The sequence below is a fragment of the Ceratotherium simum genome, chromosome 4 (genome assembly GCF_057802395.1).
Source record: "Ceratotherium simum simum isolate JZ-2026a chromosome 4, ASM5780239v1, whole genome shotgun sequence".
NCBI lineage: Eukaryota > Metazoa > Chordata > Mammalia > Perissodactyla > Rhinocerotidae > Ceratotherium > Ceratotherium simum.
Window position 1 is genome coordinate 34,003,252 of NC_141903.1, and position 20,001 is coordinate 34,023,252.

The following is a 20,001-nucleotide window of genomic DNA, read 5'->3' on the forward strand; positions in this document are numbered from 1 at the left end:
TCCTCAACCTCCCTTAGGCTCACTCCTTCTGTCTTCAGTCTCAGCTCACAACTACAAGCCCCCTGTCAGAAAGGTACCCAAATTAAAATCAGGTCCTTCCCCACCGCTCCCCATACCCTCAGATTCGCCTTCCTTTTCCCTTCTAGCACTTATCATAGGCTGAAATCGTGTAGTCTGCCAGTCTGTCTCCCCAAAAGACTGTGAGCTTCACAACGGCAGGGAGGGCTGTCAGTCTCTCACCACTGAGTCCCTAAAGTCAGGGCAGGCCCTAGCACAGAATATACGAATGAATGAATGAATGAATGAATTTATTAACAGTTGCCCCAAACCACTCTTCTCTTTAGGTTCCAAGTAGGAGTAGAATATGGTCCCCAGTGCCTCCCCAGACAGTGAACCACACTCTGCTTAGGCATCAGAGGCTCCTCCCAGCTCAGGAGTGGGGGCTCCTCCATCTTCCCACCATCCCACCAGGGCTGGGGTCTCCTCACCTCCTCCTTCAGGAAAGCTGAGAAAAGATCAAGAATGGAACCCTGTCTGTCTCCCGGCTAATTCCTCTAATAAAGGAAACAGGAGAGCAAACAGCACCCCCCCTCCCCCATCCTGCTTTTCTTCCACAGTTTAGAAGAGATTTATATATTCCCATCCTTTAAATTGTTTGAGCAAGTTCATGAGTGAACGAACACTGGCTGGAAAATTACTGCTCCAACTTTCCTTGTTTAACGTGCTTCAATGACTTGCAAGAAACACATTTTTAGGTTTGTGATGCTGAGAAGGGCTGGTAGCAAAGTAGAATGTACCGGTTGCAAAGATCTAGAAAATCAGCACTACAATTTACTAGATCTTCCACTTTCTACATCTCAATTTCTACACCTGACAAATGGGAATAAGGATATTGAACTTCCATACCTGTAAAGGGAGGTCCTGAAAAACTGTAATATACTCTATTGTCCTAGTAAAGTGTTTTTCTCATGGCTTTAAGGAAGGTCTCAGCCCTGAGAGGAAGACTGAGTTCCCTAGGGGAGGGCCTGCTCTGCCCCGCAGGAGCTGACTAAGTCAGTCACACTGCAAAGGTGCGTCTCAGTAGCGAGAAGGCATTTTAGACTGGGACTCAGTGTCCTTGAGTACTGCTCTGGGTTTGCAAAATGTCTTTCCGCTGCCTGTCTCCAGAGTCCCAGCCCTAGACCTCTGGCCTGGGCTGGGCGCTTTTCATCGGCTCCCCTGACAACAGCCAAGCGCAGTCCTACAGTGGCGTAGGAAGAAAAAGGCAGCCTCACAACCTCCCAGTGAAGCCAGAACACCAACACGTCAAACCTTACAGGGGATTCAGTGCCTGGCCCAGCTCTTATCCCCGCATCAAAGCCACCCCCCACCCTGTATTCCCCGGAGGCTACAGCCCCCTCCGTTCCTGGGCGGAGCTGGGCCTGCTGCGAAGGCTCCTCGCCTTCCCAGAGTCAGGCCTAATGGCGGGGGCCTTTCTTTTCACCGGCCTGGGCTGATGCGCTACCCCCGCCTCTCCCCCACCCCCCATCATTAGCTGCAAAGAAAGGATCCCCAGCCATTTCCATTTCCTCTGCGGCTCGAGCCCCCTGTTGTTATTTAATCCCGCGGCCACCTCAGCAGCATCCTCGGCGCGACCGGCTCCACCCATCCACCTGGCCAATTCTCGGCGGCTCCCGCTTCCTCCGAGGGGAGCTGGTGGGGTAGTCGGGGAAAGGCGCCTACAGCAGCAAAGAGCCGCGGCCTTCGGTGGACAGACGCTCCTCGGGCCCGAGTCCCGTGAGGGCTGGAAAACGCATGGGGCTGGAGAGGGAGCAGCTAGCCGGGTCAGCAGAGGGCAGGCAGACGCCGGGGCACTGCGGACATTACACTGGGGCGGGGGGAAGAGGGGCGTTTCAAGGCGAGAGCCAGGTCTCCTCTAGCTGAATAGCCAGCATCGCCCAGGGGGGTACTGGAGCCGGAAGATGCCTCGGCCCCGTCGCTGTCCACACCCAAGAAATGGGGGGGAGGGGTGGTCTGCACTCACTCAAGGGAGAAAGCCTCAGGAAAGGAACCAGATTCACACAACAATCCCCACTCCGCCCTTCTTTGATAATGCACTTTTGACATTTTCTTAATATTTGGTAAACGCAGCTTCAAGGCCCTTCCCCCTCCCCGACGCCCTAGTCCAGAGAAAGAGAAGGCCCCCAGCAGGGGTCTTCCCGCACCTGCCCCCTCTCCCCCTCCTGCCTGCGGCGGGTAGAGATCCATAGATATAGGTGTATCCTCCCCCACCCGGCTCTTGGCCCAGGATCCGGAGGACGCAGTACCCCCCACCCCCCAGCGACACTGACGGTTCCTGCCCAGGCCCGCAGTGGCTTGAAGGTGGCCTTTACCTCCTCTCGCAGGCTGGGAGGGGGTACAGCCCGCGCAGCTGAGCCAGCTGCAGCAGTCGCCGCCGCCCTCCATTCATAAAAAAAAAAAAAAAAAAAAAAAGAAGGCAACAACAACCTCCACCCCCCTTTGTAAAAAGCGACGGCCCCTGGAGGAGCGAGAGGCAGCCCCAGCAATCACGGGTTAAGTTCTTTTCCGGCCCCCCATTCATAAAAAAAGGAGCGCAGCGCATGCGCGCGCGGGGTCTCTTGTGCCCACCCATTCATAGAATCGCGAACGGCGCGCGTGCGCACTGGAGCTCTCTTCCCTCCCATTCATAAAAAAGCCATTTTCCCAGGCAGTGGTTGCAACATCGCCGAGGAGGCAGCGAGACGAGCTGACAGCGCGGAGTTGGCGCTGCGGAGCGCAGGGAGCCGTGCCGGTTCCTCCGGCCGGCGTCTGCGAGGACAGCGGCGTCTGACGCGCTCGGGTTCGGGGATTCACACAGACGTGGAGCAATGCTTGTGACTCTGCGGCTCCTCAAAGTAAGTCCCTGGCCGGTTTCGGGATTTGAAACTGTCCCCCTGTAAGCCACGACCTACTCCCCCTCAGGCTGGGGCAAATGGTGCGCTATTTCTAGGCGCGCCTCAGTGTTCCTTCCCTTTCTCTGCGCCTCCTTAAGCCGTTGTGCTGCGCCGCAGCTCCCGGACGCCCTCGGCTGGGCCGGCACGGCGCCGGGGGTGTTCACAGCCTGGCACTGGCGTTTCCGACCCCCGGGCATTGCCAAGCCCGGCTTCCCTGCTCTCTGCGACTCGGGAAGCCCCGTGCGTGTCCCAGAGTTTGCCTCTGGCCTGGCCTTTCCTCTTGCCACCACCCGCCTCGGGCGCTGGAACGGAAGACTCCGGCCTCCGACAGGAGCCACCTTTGGGTCCGGCGGGCACCCTCGCCCTGGGCGGCTCGCCCACCCCCGGCTCGGTGCCCACGGTGCCAGCTCTGCCGTAGATCTTCCCAGTCCGCCGCAGCGGCCTATGCTCGACGTAGGTTTTTCTTTCCTCTTCGGAGCGGTGACGGACTGGGTTTTCTCCCCTTCTGCCTCCCCCTCTATGGTCACCGGGGGGCTGGCCAGGGACTGGGCATTTCTGCTCCCTTTTGGCGAGGCGGTTCCTCGCCGTCTGACCTTTGCTCTGCTGCCGCATTTTCTGCTGTGCAGCTGCCTTGCAGTTGCCTTTCCTTTCTCCGGCCTCTGCAGGGCCCGAGGCTCCTCGGCCTCCTCTTGCCTCCCTATCCCCGGGCACCGAGCTGTGCCAGGCCCCGGAGCCCCCAGGCCGTGCTGGGGCTGTGGTGGGGGCTGAAGGTGCGTTTACATAACGCTGGGCTTGAGGGAGCTGGAGGAAGAGGTTGCGTGCGTAGGAGAGATAAGGCTCCTGCTTTCCTCCTTCCTTCTTGGTGGTACCAGGCTTGACATCACCGAGAAGAGAGAAGGATAGAGACGGTACGTTCTGAAAATTCTGAACCGCCAAGGCCACGGGGGCAATGAAGGGGGGCGAGGGCGGGTTTGGCCAGCCAGGACAGCTGGAGCTTGGCTCCATAGCTGGGACCAGGGCTGTGCCCAGTTCCCCCTCCATGCAGACGATCAAAAAACATTTAGACAGTAGCTGCTCTTGTGCAAGAAGACGGTTTCTCAATTCTCTTTGATTGGGTGCTGAGGGTTGTGGGCAGAGGAGGCAAGAAGGCGAAAAATGGTTGCATGGCTTGACTGGCTGAGCGATGGACAGGAGAAGCCAACTGGGCTGGAGGGGCTGGGTGGTGGGCAGAGGGGAAGCTGCTGGCTGCCTCATTCACCAGCTGCTGGATGGGCATCCATATTGCCAGGCCTGGGTGAGGGCAGGAGGCTGCCTCCTGGCGCATCGGGGTTCTGGGAGCCCCCCAGCATGATTAGGGCTGAAAGAAAAGGTATGGGTTCAGTGGGGTGCCCGGACTCAGTAGGAACCCCCTCTTTCCTGCCTCCAAATCAGTGGCGTGATTCTCTCCAGCTTGGGGAGGGGCAGGAGCAAGTGCATGTCTGTCTGATTAGCTGGCCAAGGCTCTCCAGTCTTCCTGACGAGCTTCTCAGGGATACCAAGCTGGAAGGTGAAGGCCCAGAGCATTTAGGAAATGTGGGCTTATCAATCTCTTAAGCTCGGTCTGGCCTGAGGCCCTACCCAATATCGCGCTGCTGATTTCACAATGTTTAGAGTTCTCTGGATCTTCACATGAATGGAGCATAAACATCTGAAATTTTCAGCTTTTTTCTCTCTTAGTGTGTGGGTGTGGGGTAGACTAGGAAAGGTGGGGCTGCTGTTGGCCCCTTTCTCTTTCTCTTTCTTTTTCTCTCCCTCTCTCTCTGTCTGTCTTTCAGCAGAAGGGTGAGAAAGAAGTTGTAGACAGGTCCGGTGTAAAATTGAATTTCCTCTCTTTTCCAGCCCTTGGGAGAGTCCTCACTTGCCAGCAGGCTCCAGATGAATGTGAGCAGTGCACACGCTGGCCAACTGAGCTGTGTGGCCAGTATCGGATAGAGGGCGTTGTGGCGGATTTCTGAAATCTCCTTGATGGACAAATGTTGGTCAGCTAGGGTGAGGAAGACTTTAAAGACATCTCTTGGTTATCTTCCTTTTTAGATTCTGAACTCAGAAGTCATTCCCCTTTTTGTGGAACATAAATGCTCTATTGCTCATTCCCACGACCTTTTCCAGATTACTCTCTGAAGTGGCAACATCTCCTGAAAGCTTTGGTTGGGCTTGGAAGGAGACAGAACACAGAGACTAGAACGATTCCTGGCTAAAGCAGGGCAGAGGCTGGGGGCTGGTGAGCATCTGGAGCTCGTAGATGTCATTTTTGTTTTCATCCTTCCAGAATAGGTGGAGAGACGAGGATCTTTGGAATTCCACCCCTGTCCAGTTCATACTCTTTACCCCTGACTCTGGTAAAGGTGACATTGCCTCTGCCCCGAGGTTAGGCTGACTTGAATAACAAATGAAGGCAGCCTTTCAGTGCAAAATTTGAAAGTTAGTGACTTAAAAATTAAGGGAGGAAAAAACACCCATTAACACCTCTAGAAGTGGCCTTTGAGTTGTGTTGCTCTGGGCTTTATTGCTGTGGGATCACATGTGGGGACTTCTCTTCTAATTCCTGAGGCTAAAAGTCCCTCACTGTGACATCTTCCAGCCCCCAACGTTGAAGCCCCCACAGCATTTTTCTTTGCTTGGGCCGTCCTCTTGGGTGGGACCCACGTGTTGGTCCCCGGGAGGCTTGGAAAGGTGCCTACTCTCCTTCAGGGAAGTTCAGTGTTCTTCGACAGTTGTGGCATTTAATTTGGTTCTGAATCCAGAGTGTGTGTCACCTGGCCTCTCCTGAGGTGGAGGTTCCCTTGTGAGGAACACATGGGGGAGGACTCTTGCACAACACACGGGATCTACGGGTATAGTTGAAAAATTTAGATTTGGGCTGTAGACATGACAGTGTTTTTAAGGAAGGGGAATGGCAAGAATGGAGAAGGTTCCATCTCACGGCCAACCTGGATCTCTCTGACAGAAGGGAAAGCAGTGACTCATTGGAATATATTTTTGCTCTTTCAAAAGAACCAGAGGAAGAAGGTGATGAAGAGTAGCATACTGAAAGCTGTGTTACTCCTTCCAGACCAAACTAGGGGCAAAGATGGAGCAGATAGAAGGCTAGGAAACCAGCTAAGCCCGGGTCTTAGTCTCCCCATCTGCAAAGGGGGGAGAAGAAATTCTTCCCGAGGGGCCAGTGCTCCTTGTTAGACTGGGCGCCTAGGAGGAGGGCCTGGTTGTAAGGGAGCCCCTCCCTACACAGGAGGTGTAGGGTGTTGCATGATGTAAGAGGCGGGGTATTCTTGGCTCTCAAGGGTCTGGGGCCACCCTGCAGATCCGGACAGCTGACAAGGCTGGGGATGTATCCGGGACATGTGGCTGGGCTTAAGAGGCTCCACCGTTCAGCTGTGATCGCGATTGTTCTTTCCAAGGACAGTCAGTGGAGGAAGCAAGGGCGCTGGGGAGGGAGCACAGATGTGCTGGATCTAGTGGAGGAGGGAAGGGGCCCCTCTAGGGCAGGTGGCCATTTGCAGAAAGTGGTTTCCCTTGTCGGGGAGTCTTTCTGGTCAGGGGAAGGGGGAGTGATTTCCTGCCCCATCCCAGGAGTAAGCTAAAATCTATTATTGTAAGTTGATTTCTTAGTGGAGAGATAAATAAAAGGATCTTGGTGCCAGTGAGAGGAGGCCCTCCCCTGGGGGTCTAGGTTTCTGGTCTCCCCCAAACTTTGATGTGGGCCAATAGTTCCCAAACTGTGTTTAACAGGCTTCTTCCAGCCCCATTCTTTTCTCACTTTTGACTTCTAATCCCCCTCGAAGGGGATCTGAGCAGACAACAATTATGGGGGTAATACATTGAAGCTGAAATTTGAAGCCAGTTAGAATAGCCCAGAGCAAAGTACAGCAGACCTCTCCCACTCATCCTGCACTGGGGCTTTGGCTTGGTTGTGGAGGAGGAAGAGAAGAGGGTTGGGAACTGATAACTGGTGATGGGACAAAGTGATGAAAAGCAGCTGTTTTCTTTTGTGATCTTTAAGAGATTATGGCCAGAGGTGAGCTCCTTAGTGCTGGGGCTGGAGTGGGGGCTGGGGGGAAGGAGCAAGGATTCTCAGACAAATCCAGCCGTCTAAATTCTTTATCCACCTGGTCTAAATTCTTTATCCACCTGCCGAGGCGGGTTCTCAGCAGAGATGCAGACTGTCTTCCTCAGTAGGGTGTAGGGAAGGCAAATCCCTGGCTCATCCCTGCCATCCCACCCCTGCCACCGCCCGCCCCTTTTAAAGTCTTTTTGAAGCAATAAGTTGTTTTTTGGTTGGAGCTTAATTAACTAAACAGGGATGCTATCACAAAAAACCAAGCGACAGTGGTGGGCAGGCTCTCTGGCAGCCTAGAGACCTTTTTTTTCTGAGCTGTTAAAGGGTTAAGCAACCTTCGCTGAAAGAACCTGCCAAGACTGAATGGGGCAGTGCAGGAAGTGCCCATTCATTCGGAGCCTCTTGCCAGTTTGTCGTTAGCTGACTTGTAGTTTTCAAAGTACAACTGTCAGGTTTTCCTAGTATTTCCCCCCTCTTACTCCTCTCCCCCCGGCTAAGTCAAGGGGAAGAGGAGGGTGGGTGGTGTGGGTATTTAACATGCCTCTTGATTCTTTGCAACCAGCCTGTACTGAGCGGTCTGCAGCCTGATGCTCAGCCTTTCCTCACAGGTACAAATGCAGCGTCAGGCTCACAGACGCCACGCTGCAAACACTGGGCTGTGTGCCCTGAGCTTTTCAGTGTCCTGCTGATTCAGTATTCTAGGATCTCTTCTTCTGGCTTCATCTAACCCTGGCTCTTCCTTCCCCTCCCCACAGACCTGGACCAGGAAGCACCATCTGTGAACATGCCCTAGGGACCCTTAAGGTGGGACCCTAGGGACCCTTTATAGGTGGGAGGAGAGGGGATTCCCTCCCACTCTAGGGTTTCGTTTTAGAGACTGCTATGTGGTGAGATCCTGCAATTGAGACCCATTCAATTTTAAGAAAAATAAAAATGAAGATACTTAGTAAAATGGTGGTGTATGAGGTGACAGAAGGGATGACCAAAAAGAAACTGAATTGGAAATGAAGATAACTTGAGCTCCGAGCCTTCCTTTAGTGACAGATTTCAAACCCCCAGCCTCTGCTCTCCATACTGAAAACTCCCCTAATTGGGGGCCAGACTGATGAAAGCCCTGTTGGGCTTCATTTCCCTGCTGGTTTGGTTAAGAGCTGGCAGCGGATGGCCTGATGAGGTTCCCTGGGGGCTGGTGGCAGACTGGGGAGACTGGTAGAGTCCATGGCTGTGAAGTGATCACAGCTTTCATGCCTTTCCATGAATACCCAGAAGTTACTGTAAGTCAGGGCTGCAAGATTAAGGTTGCCACCTCTGGAGCCTCTGCTGTCTGGGTTCGAATCCCGCCCTATTCATTCGCCGGCTTGATGACCCTCTATTCTTCCGTTTCTTCTGCAAAATGGGTGTTATCCTCCAAGGTGATGGTGAGGATTAAATGAGAAAATCATTGAGGGCTTAGCACACAGCATGACACCAAGAAATGTTTCATAAGTATTAGCTGCTTCCATAATTATTATTTATTATTAGAAGGTTGGAGTGGAGGTAAAAGTTTCCTTTCCTTGTGCTAATCCATAAGACTGCCACCTACAACTCGATTGAGGACCTTCTTTGGCTAAGTGGAGTGCTGGCTTTCTTTCTCTGTCCACAGTCTTCCAAATTGGCCATCAGTCTTCCGAATAGCCTAAATGAGACACAGCCTCCTCTCTCCTATTTATATTATAAATCTCTTCCTTCCTTGCAGGGGAAGCAGAGAGTACATATTAAATAACTGCACTTAAGTTCATCAGCGTTGCTTAGACTGGAGGGTAGGTGTGTCCCAATGAGTAGAGATTGATCTTCTAAACCAACTGAGGATTGGGGTTTCTTTTTGAGACTTCATTTAGCTGTGCTGAGGGATTATCAAACTGGCTGCTCAGGAAGTTGTTTTTCTTTGTCATCCAAATGAATTCAACCCTCCTGTAGAGGGTCCCTGCTAATGGGGAGGTGAGGCGAGGAGGCCTGACGAGGTTTGAGCAGTGCGACTTTGAGCCAGCGCTGGTTTGTGCTGAGCTGGTGGCCAGAAGGAATCCTACATCTGGGTTGTGATAGGGAAAATGCGTTTTAGAATATGCCTGTTGGAGCTGTCTTGGCTGCGGCGTGTCCCAAGAGAGCTGAGTCACCGTGGACCAAGCTCTCACTCCCGAGTCTGGTCCCAACTGCAGGCCCAGATGTTGACAGCACCTCTGGAGGTTGGTGGGAGCCTGCTAATGCCAACAGCCCATTGCCTGCAGGTGCTGCTCCCATCCTGGCTTCCCGGTGGGGCTTTTCCATAGAACTTTTTCCATGAATCTGCCCTCTGATTCCAGGGCCTATTAAACTCCCTGAGCACTGGGGATCCACAGAAAAGGTGGCTGTTTGTAAAGAACCCCAAGAATAGAATTGGGGAAAGGAGAGTGGATAATCTGCTTGGGGGAGAGTCCCCTTACTTTTTCCCACAGCGTGGCAACTCCCGATCTTGGTCCTAAGAGACAAAAGCCCAACTACATGCGGCAGTACAGCCTTCAAACTGCCACTGGCATTTTGTTGGCGGGACCCTGAGTATTCGTGACCTGAGCTTCTGGAAGAAGGGAATCGTGTTGTCTTTGTCCGTCTTTGTCCGTGGTGGGAATCCTGGCAGAGGCAACACTTGGCTGGCGCTGGAGAGTCTTATCCTGTGCCTCCCTCAGCATTTTCCATTCTTATGCCTAGTCACACCTTTTCCTCCAGGCGAAGTCCCCAGGGCTGCAGTCTGGGGTTCCTAACCCTCTTCTGTTGACCCCAAACCCGTTTCTTCTAGAAGCAAGGCTTTGGAACCTCTGCAAAGAATAAGTGGGCTGAGGTGGCAGTCCCTGAAGTTCCTGCCCCATGGCCAGCCTGATCCATGGAAAAAGTCCTCTCTGTAGATGCTTACTGGACATTCCCCCATCCAGGCGTGACCACAGGATCCCCACAGGAGGCTGCCTTGGAGAATGACTACTACTTCTTGGTGGCTGACCTGCCAGATACTCAGGGCTAACTCTTGCAATGGGCAAGTCTCCCGTTTGAAGATGATGTTCTCCTTTCATCTGGAGAGAACGTGGAGACAGAAGGCAGGTGCTGCCACTAGGCAGACTTTCTCCAAGATGAGAATAACTGTGCACAGAAATACCATCGTCTTTTAAGTAGGTAGGGCCATGGGAGCAAAGCCAATAGTTCTCGCCATATGCAAATAGGAAATATCAGTTGACTGAGCACTGAACCTTGTAGAAGACTTCATGCTTTTTTGCATTTTGCAGCATAGATGATATACAGATGAGAGCTCTGTGGATAAGCTCCCTTTTATTCCCTTCATTTGCATCCAGAGCTAGCTCTTTATTTCGGACAGGCTGGACAGCATGGAAGGAAGCCCTTCCCCAACAGTGGAACCATTTCTGATCAAACAGTTGTTTCCAAGTAGGGGAAATATAACACTGAATTGTCCCAAATGCCTTTTTTCCCCACTTCACTCTTTACCATAGATATTGATGAGTACAGATGAGTCCCCGGGGTGAAGTGTCATTTTCCTATGATTGGAATATTGGGAGGGACCCAATATTCCAGACTGTCCCCAGTCTGGAGGGGTATGGGGTTAACTGGAAGTGGAAACCTGTCCACATCCCCTTCTTAGGCATCCCTTTTGAGGCAAGATAAACTTAACAGTAGAGGCGCAGGGTGGCTCTCCTAGTTAGAACGTCATTAGCATTTTGAAAAAGGGTTTACCAAAACCCCGCCCCATAACACATTAAATACACATTAAATCAATGGGTTTTTTTTTTAAAGGCAGTTATCTTCCCCTACTATCCACACCCTGTTCTGTCCCCCACCCCTACCCCCTGGTGGAATCTTCCCAGAGTCTAATATTTCCCTTGGATTCCAAATCGTGTCCCCTTGGGCAGAGGTCTTGGCCTGCTGCTGCTATTTCTTTAAATTGATCTCCAGCCGAATTCCGAATGTAAAGGTCAGCAGGCGAGGAAATGGCACTTCTAATAGAAAACAATGTGCACTTTCTAAATTTGAACCAAGCCGTTTCCGCTCTTTGATTTAAGTGACTTCCTGGGGTTCCGTGTCAGGCTCTGCAGTTGAATCTCTGGCCGGATTCCAGCTTAAAATTGCACTCTCTCGGTGAAATTAGAAACTGATCCAGGGTTGGCTTAGCTCTTCTAGTAAATAGCATTTAGGCTGACTGTTCAGCTCAGCTCTTGGGAATGGGTGATGTGAGTGCCCCTCGAGGATTTCCCATCCAAGTGTCAGAAGCACACCTACCCGGAGGTTATTAGCCAGTGAGGGTTGCTGCTCTTAGAAGTGGTGGTAATAAGTCAATATCCTGGACGTGCAGGCATCAGATACAGCCCTTCTTTCTCTGGTGACTATCTGAAATAAAGGCTTTTGTTTATCCGGCTGATAAACTCCATGGGAGCACACAGAGGCTGTCTGTCATGGTCACCACATCCTCAGCACTCGGCACAATGCCTGGCACGTAATGCGTATTAGTGCTAAGGAAGTCTAAACTGTTGCTCTCCCGGGGGTTGATAAATTACTGAGTACTTGCTATATACAGGTATTGGATATGAATTTTCTTATTTAATCCTCACAAGAACCCATTTTACAGATGACGAAACTAAGGCATAGAGGTTAAAGAACCTCATTTACAGCAACACTGCTCGGGAGAGGTAAGAATTGGAATTTGGATCTAATTTCAGAGCCTGTGTCTGTAAGCCCTGAGTTGTCTATCTTAATAAGGAGCATATTTCACAGGATTACAAAAATGAACTTGAACGGCCCAGGTTTGAGTCCTGGTTCTGCTACTGGTAGTTTTGCGTGACTTTGGACAAGTTACTTTGAACATTAGTTTTCTGTAACTAGAAAAGGGATAATAAAATAGTAGCCATGTTTAGGATTATTGTGAAGAGTCAATGACCTAGGAGAGTGCCTGGCACATATTAAGTGCCAAATAAGTGTTATTTCTACTACTTACTATTATTGTTGTAACTATTACATCTCAGCCTTAATGCTGGAGAGCCCACTGAGAGAATCCAGTTCCCATTTCTCTGGGCTCCCAAGGACCTGATGGGGGTGGGAGTGTTAACAGGCTGCATACTGATGCCTGCAATCCATTCTCTCTTCCTTTTCCCCACCCCCACCCCCAGGGCCCCTAGAAGCCTGTTTCTCAGCACAGTCCAGGACCTCCAGACCCATGGAGCCCCCGATCCCACAGAGCGTCCCCTTGACTCCCAGCTCAGTCATGGTCCAGCCTCTTCTTGACAGCCGCATGCCCCATAGCCGGCTCCAGCACCCACTCACCATCCTCCCCATCGACCAGATGAAGACGAGCCACGTGGAGAATGACTACATAGACAACCCTGGCCTGGTGCCCCCCACTGGCCCTAAGCGGACCCGGGGAGGGGCGCCAGAGCTGGCCCCGACGCCTGCCCGCTGTGACCAAGACGTCACCCACCACTGGATCTCCTTCAGCGGGCGCCCCAGCTCTGTGAGCAGCAGCAGCAGCACGTCCTCTGACCAGCGGCTCTTAGACCACATGGCACCACCGCCCGTGGCTGAGCAGGCCTCCCCGAGGGCTGTGCGCATCCAGCCCAAGGCGGTCCACTGCAAGCCGCTGGACCTCAAGGGCCCAGCAGTCCCACCAGAGCTGGACAAGCACTTCTTGCTGTGCGAGGCCTGTGGGAAGTGCAAGTGCAAGGAGTGCGCGTCCCCCCGGACGTTGCCCTCCTGCTGGGTCTGCAACCAGGAATGCCTGTGCTCAGCTCAGACCCTGGTCAACTACGGCACCTGCATGTGCCTGGTGCAGGGCATCTTCTACCACTGCACCAACGAGGACGATGAGGGCTCCTGTGCCGACCACCCCTGCTCCTGCTCCCGCTCAAACTGCTGCGCCCGCTGGTCCTTCATGGGCGCTCTCTCCGTGGTGCTGCCCTGCCTGCTCTGCTACCTGCCTGCCACCGGCTGCGTGAAGCTGGCCCAGCGCGGCTACGACCGCCTGCGCCGCCCTGGTTGCCGCTGCAAGCACACGAACAGCGTCATCTGCAAGGCAGCCACCAGCGACGCCAAGGCCGGCAGACCCGACAAGCCTTTCTGACACTTGGGGTCGAAGCCTCCTGGAAACTTGGCTCCCTTCTGACAGCTGAGAAGACCACAGCGAGGCCAGAGGTTTTAGCATCCTGAGGCTGACCTTGCTCTTCTGCCCACTCCCCACCCCCAGCTTCTGAAGAAACAGAGACCACCATCACCCACCCATTCTTCCCCAAAAGGATAAAGAAGCGCTTTGGGGTTTTTTCCAGGGTCCTGGAACTTTGTGTCAGACAGTGGCAGGGGTGTGGTGTGGTGTAGGGGGATTTTTCTTTCCCAGAAGACGGAACACAGATGTGGACACATCCGGAAGTTGCAGCTGCTTGAATGCCTTCCCAGTCCCTCCTCCTCCCTCCCTTTTTCCCCCCTTTTTTCCATTCTCTTTGGCTGCCTGGGAGGAATCGTTAACTGAATGGCCAGGGGACTTTTGAAGAAGACCCTTGGAATCTTGACGTCTGTACCTTCTTCTCCTCCTCCTTCCCCCCAGTTTGCCCCACGATCTCGGGGAAGGTGTAGACCCTAGCAATCCCTGTTGTATATACTTGGGTTCCCCCTGAGAAAGGAGGATGGCCGGTGAGTCCAGGCCTTGTTCCTCACTCTGCCTCCCCAGAGCCACGGACGGATTTAGGAGCCACTGCGCAGTGCATTTCTCCCTTCCAGCTTCATCACTAACTCTTGGGGGTGTTCCACTCATAGCACCGTCCCTCGGTTCTTTCCGAGTCACAGACTCACCTGCCCACTACGTGTCCCGAGTTCTCTCTACCCAGATCCAAAAACTTGATGGGTAGAGAAGGCCGGGCGGCAAATGCGAGACCAAATATCATTTTGCCAGTGAGTCTGAGGCTGTGGTCTCTGGATCCAGTCATTATGTTTTTATAGAATAATTAACCCAGATGCTAATGGTGTTTTAAAAAATAATAATAAAACACTTGCTTCCTTTTGGGCCACCCCCAGGAAGGGCTGATTTCAAAATCTAGGGGGCGAGCAACCTCAAGGAACACAATCCCCCTCCCCACCAAGAAGAGGATTTTAACAGCAAAGAAGAGAGGCAACACCTCCCATTGGCAGAGGGACAGTTGAGCCGAGCTGGGTATGGGTTCCTTCTCTTCTGATTCTGCTGCTTGCTGTCATAGCCTTTTGTGTAGAGTGATGTGTCTGTATCTTTAATGTAAATAGACAGATGATGAAAAAAGAGTCTATTTTAGTGTTAGGAAGCCCTGGCGGGGGAGTCAGAAGAGCGCGAGTTGGGGAGAAGATTCTCCAGGGGCTTCTTAGGATGGAGCCCTGCTTCTGTGCATGGCCACACCACCCCCTCCCGACAGCCCCCAAAGACGTAGCAACTCTTTCTCTCAAGGTGCTAAAGGACTCAGAAAGTGCAGCACGTCCAGTGGGTAGGTACTTGTTGCATGCAAAAGCTGTAGTGTGTCTGGTCCTCCCCAGCTGTTGTGCGGGGTTTTTGCTTCTTGTAGTATTTTGTGTTCCTCCCCAATGAAAGGAAGTGGCCTGGGTCCGAAAAGCTACCCCAGGTGAAATTGGAGGTGCATTCATTAGGCAGCATTTCCAGTTCATTCTGTAGGAGGAGACCTGCCTCCAGGAAAGGGCGCAAAGAGGCAGGTAGCTGTGATTGGCATGCACCCGATGCTTCTCAAGACTTTCTTTTTTTCCTTCTTGAAGACTAGTAGTAACATCTTATGATTTAGAATAAGTTAATTGTAACCATAGGTATTTATTGATCGGAGGAGAGGAGGGGAGGGTCTTATTATTTTAGGCTTTATTTATATAACATTTGCTAGCTTGTAAAAGGCAAATATGAAATATTGCATCTACATTTTCTAAGGCTGATTCACGTAGCTCCCTTGCCACAGTTGCGATGGATGTGTGGATGTTCTTGCACAAATCGGAGGGGATAGTAGAAAAAACACATTCAGCCAACCACTTATGCTAATTGAATGTATCAGATGTGTACTGAAGGGACTGGAGATGTCTTCCTCAGAATAGGTCTGCAGAGGTTACCCCAAAAAGAGGGCACACGTCCACTCTTGGCGAGACCTCGGACCCTTTCCCAGAGCCCTCCCTCAGATGTCTCCATGGGAAACTTGACCCAGTGGCAAGATGCACTTTGGTGATCTTGGTGTTCTACACGCCCATTCTGTGGAGAGTTGATTTACATAAGCTGTGTCTACACACACACACACACACACACACACACACACACCCCCACGCACACCACCGATCCTCTATCTACATAGACCCTGTTTCCTGGCAAACAGCCTCCTGAACCCTGACTTTATGTGTACATAGTTGTAAACATGGATTTATCTGGGTTTCGGTTCTTTTTTTTTCTCCCTGTTTTGGCTTGTTCTTTTTGGTTTGCATTTAGCCTGCTAGATGATGTCTGCAGAACTCTCAGTGTCCTGTGTGCTCGGCGGGAAAGGGAAGGACTGAGGCAGCTTTGGTTCTCCCAGCTCTATTGCATAGCAGTCCTTCAGCATGTTTTTCTCAGCTTCTTGGCAAAAATCAAAACAAAAGAAAACTGGCTTGCCCGTGGACCCTGGGGGCCACTGAGGGACCAAGGCTCTCAGAAACGTGACACATTTCTGTGGCTGCTTCTGGCTGATTGTGTTCTCTGTCACCAACGGCTTGCTTGGCTGGATTATGCCTCGTCTTGACCTTTTTTGAAAAGTGCCAGCTGGTTCCCACTTCTGTTCAACCTGGGGTGGGGGGTGGGGTCCACAAGCCTGGGTCCAGGACACTTATCCTAGGGGGCCTTGACTGTTCCCCACTGAGGGTGGGTTTGTGAAGGCCCAACACTCCAGCAAGCACCCTGGGAACTGGGTCTAGGATAGCAAAGCCCTCCCAGCTAGATGACGGGGCGTGACCAAGGCTTCTCACGGTCCCCGGTTGGAAGAGGTGAAGACCAATCCCTGCTGTGGATATGGACCCCTTCACAGCTTACAGAGATAGAAGACCTTCATGTGATGCGTCTGGTTCTTTCAGCGTTCTGCAGTCTGCGTGGGTTCCCATTGTACATCAAGTGAGGCCCAGTTAGATAATGACTTGTTCAAGCTTGCACAACATGGAAAATGTTAGTTGGGACCAGCACCCAGATTCCATCACCTCGGAGCTTCATGTTCTCCTCCCATGCTGCCCCAGAAGATGTCCCATGGGTTGTGGGCAGCACACAACTTTGCACTGTACAACTCACTAGGGCATCCCACAAGCTTCACCGGCCTTCTGGTTCATGCCTTCGGTAAGCCTTTTCATGCCCTCTGCTTACTGTGACAGTTGATGACAAATCTCACGCTGCCATTTTTGCTGTGGGTAACTCCGTTATGGTGTCTTGTCTTGCTTTCTCTTCTCACCGCCCCACAGTTTGGTTTTGTGTTACAAACAGAAAAGCTGTTCAAGGTTCCCACTGCACCACATTCCTACTTCATTTCCCCTTCACTGTGGCCCCTTCTCACCCCACAACAAAGTTACCACAGGTTTCCTTTGTATAGAATATTTATTTTGAAGCTCTATTTTAATAGTATTTATTTTAGAAAGTCTACTATTGTAAGAGTTCTTCTGTTTGTGAAGAAAAAAACAAGTTACAAACTGAATGTACTGATCTAGAAAATATATATAAATATATATTGTTAAATATACACAGGACTGCCGTTTCTTGTGTGTTTGTGTGTTCACACCCTGACATCCTCACCCAGCAAGGCTTCAGGTTTGTCAAAGAACAGTCACCAATGGGAAATGCATACCCAAGCTCTGGCAGGACAAAGGGGCAGGGAGAGGGGGCTTCCTGGCCAGTCCCTTGTCCTGCCTCTAGGATGACCTTCGAACCATTGGAGGAAAGCTTCACTTTCTTAGGAAGCTGAATCCTGCCAGGTGCTGCTAAGTCCTCCTCAGGCAAGCCCTCCCCTCCTTGGGGCTATATTTGTGACAGATGGACATCAAAACTCAAACTGGGAAGTGTTGGAGGGGTCATCCGACCTGCTCAGCTTACAAAAATTCTGCAGCTCTTTCCTTTTATGCCCTGGTGCCCCCCAAAAAAGACTTCCATGCACATAACCCACATACGTGCTTCAAGAAGGCAAACAGAAAAGCCCTTGGTGGTCTTATTTTCACTAGATTGGTGGACATTACACAAAACCAGTTCCTTTAAAAGGACCTCTAAAGCCTTCCATCCATTTAGTGACTTGCCCTTCTAATGCACCTTCCATCTGCCTCCCCTATTTTCCCCACCAAATACACTCAAAACTTGGTAGACACCCAATTACTTCTCTATGTAGCTGGGGCAACATTTTCATTTTTAATTCATAGGCCAATCACAATGAAAGTTGGACTTTTATTTTGGACATGTGAATACAAGCATCTTATTTAATGAAAGAAAAGGAATTGAGGAGTAAAGATTATGTTACCAATAAGTGGGGGCGGACAACAATGGTCGGGGGGGACAGGAGTTGAGGGAGAGATGAGGTCAGAAGCCCTGGGTCCAGTTCTTTGTTTCTCTGGGGTCGCCAGTTATGGCATCTTCCGATCTTTTGTGAAAGCCTCGGGTCCCTCCTGGAGACATCCAGACACATCCCAGGGATCCTCTGGTCATTGCCCAAGAAGGCACAAAGGGTGCTCTTCCTCAACGTGGTCTTGTCTGCTCTAGAACTTTAAAGACAGGCTCTGGCTTCCCTCTCTGCCAGGCCACATGACTCCCCTTCCCACAAGAGAGAAAGAGTAATTAGTGCTCCGGAGTCTTCCTTGCCTGACAAGGTAAGTAACTGGCACTTAGAGATGCTTTTCTTTTTAATCGGCTCAGTCCCAATTTCTGTACACCGGGCTTTGATTCAGTCTTGGGTTTCCTGATGGGTGGGGATGTGAGGAAGGCTTGTCCCTGGTTTTACTTTAATTGTTTCTGGTGTTTGGAGATTAAAAACAACAAAACCTATACAGGTTGTTGGGTGCTTAGAGTCTTACCCACTCAGATGCTCTTGGGGAAACAGGAGCTGAATGAACGTGTGCTTGTTTTAAAAAAATGTCCAGAGAAAAATTACACATGTGCCTCCTTTCTCTTTCTCTCCCTGACTGGCCCCTGTTCCTCCTGGTTCCCAGTTATAAAATGGCTTTTGGGTAATAGGAATGGTTGCATGTGTTAAGCGGTTTCTTTTTACCAGGTGCTGAACATACACAGCTGATACCACTGTTAGTTCCTCTTAGAGATGCAGAAACCGAGGTTTGGCGAAGTTGTCGCGTGCCTGATAAATAGAGTTGAGGGGTAGATGGGAAAAACGGACAGTTGAAGGTTTAGCAACTCAGTTTGGGGAGCAAGCACAGGATGGACTCAAAAGACTCCCCAGTGATCAAATTTAAAAATAAGGGGGAAAAAGCAGAACTTTAACCCTCTCCACACCCATATCCGCACACCCCTGTGAGGGCACCCCAAGCCTGGTGCTCATCCCACAAAGAATGAATGGTCCTGTGGGGGGTGAGGGTAGGGGTCCCCGCTCTGGTGTCAGACAACCAGAACCCGTTAGGCAGCTTTGTCATCTGGCCAGAAGGCCCCAAGCCACTCCTGCAGCTCCCCCGCTGGCCCCTCCAGCCTGCTGAACCTGCAACTTGAAATGAGCTCAACTTTCCGAAGTGCGCTTGTGAACGAGTCAGATGAACCCTGCAGACAGCTCCATGCTGGAGGTGTGTGCCAGATGAAAGCCAAGAGGACATTTTTAAGAGCCTTAAGTTTATTCATCGGAACTTTAATAAAACAATATGTCCATGGCCCGGGGCAGGTATAATTTTCATAATTTATGGGTCTCTGAGACAGGAAGAGAGCTCGGGATTTTATTGTGTTTTGCACGATAAATGGCATTCCAATTGTCTACATGATGTTCTTTCAGGACTCTTGTCTGGCAGGAACACAGGCCTTCTGGAGCCCACCTGGGCCTCAAGGCCCGAGGCAAGGGATAATTATGAATACATCTGTATCTGTTAAGCAGGAGATGATTGAAAAACTCCCTTGCTTCCTTCTGTCATTAGAAGACACTTCCTATGCCAACACCTATATTAACATTTAACTGCTGCAAGGTTTGGAACCCTCCCTGGTCCCTTCCTCTCCCACCTTCTCCTCCCCTGGGTCTGGCCTCTTTCTTTCCTGCACCTGAAGACACTCAGGTAAACTTCTCCTGACTGGCGTGGTGAGGGAGTGGCTTCAGACTCTGAACAAAAAATGCGCCATCCACAAAACGAGACAGTGGAGCTCCTGGTGATGTTCTAACTGAAATCAGTAATTGAATACCTGCACAAGGTAACAGGTCAAGTGGCCTTATGAAATCATTACAAAAGCTGCATTATCATTTACAATCTTGGAAACAATCAAATTAGACTGATACAATCAGTCTCATTTTACAGATGAGAAAACAGGCTCAGAGAGGTTAAGTCACTTGCCCAAGGCCACACATGTGATAAGTGGTAGACATTCCTCCAAAGCCTGTGCACTGCATGCTAAGGTCCTATTCTAACCTTCAACCCTATGCAAATATCGCCTCTCCTGGGATGCTTTCCTGTGTCCCCAGGAAGAGGTTTCCTTCCCATTTGTGCTTCTCTAGAAGTCAGAAGAGTAGATGGTTTGTTTTAACCAAGATTACATAGATCGTAATCAAGATAGGACTTGAACCCAAGTCTAACCACCACACTACTACACCCGGTATGAAACCTTGGGGCCCCACGCTCATACTGATCTCAGGAAGGATCCTCCATTACCGCACGACATTGCTCTTGGCCAGCCTGCCTGATTTCCTCTGCAATCGAAAGAGGAATGGCTTCCCCAGACCTTTGGAATTATTTGGGCTGTGGTGGCCAGAGGCAAGAATCTTCCAG

At 51.2% G+C, this 20,001-nt stretch overlaps 1 protein-coding gene and 1 long non-coding RNA gene across 8 annotated transcripts in view; one reads left to right on the forward strand and one right to left on the reverse strand.

The window, feature by feature from the left end:
- The window catches only part of LOC147917236 (uncharacterized), a 255,518-nt gene extending 253,046 nt beyond the window's left edge, over positions 1-2,472 (reverse strand). For all 4 annotated transcript variants that reach the window (XR_015551937.1, XR_015551935.1, XR_015551936.1 and 1 more), the window contains exon 1: positions 2,373-2,472. This is a non-coding gene — a long non-coding RNA (uncharacterized LOC147917236). The remainder of the gene's footprint in view (positions 1-2,372) is intronic.
- SPRY4 (sprouty RTK signaling antagonist 4) lies at positions 1,725-16,797 on the forward strand. Of its 4 annotated transcripts, none has more exons than XM_087429623.1 (3): positions 1,725-1,823; positions 2,712-2,894; positions 12,207-16,797. In XM_087429623.1, the coding sequence occupies exon 3, from the start codon at positions 12,254-12,256 to the stop codon at positions 13,151-13,153; it is 900 nt and encodes a 299-aa protein (XP_087285749.1). In that variant the 5' UTR covers positions 1,725-1,823; positions 2,712-2,894; positions 12,207-12,253; the 3' UTR covers positions 13,154-16,797. The 4 variants fall into 4 exon arrangements, with proteins under 4 accessions (XP_087285749.1, XP_087285751.1, XP_004420104.1 ...); XM_087429625.1 differs by lacking the exon at positions 1,725-1,823 and adding an exon at positions 4,812-4,961 and having other exon boundaries at positions 2,599-2,894; XM_004420047.3 differs by lacking the exon at positions 1,725-1,823 and having other exon boundaries at positions 2,610-2,894.
- The last annotated feature ends 3,204 nt before the right edge of the window (positions 16,798-20,001 follow it).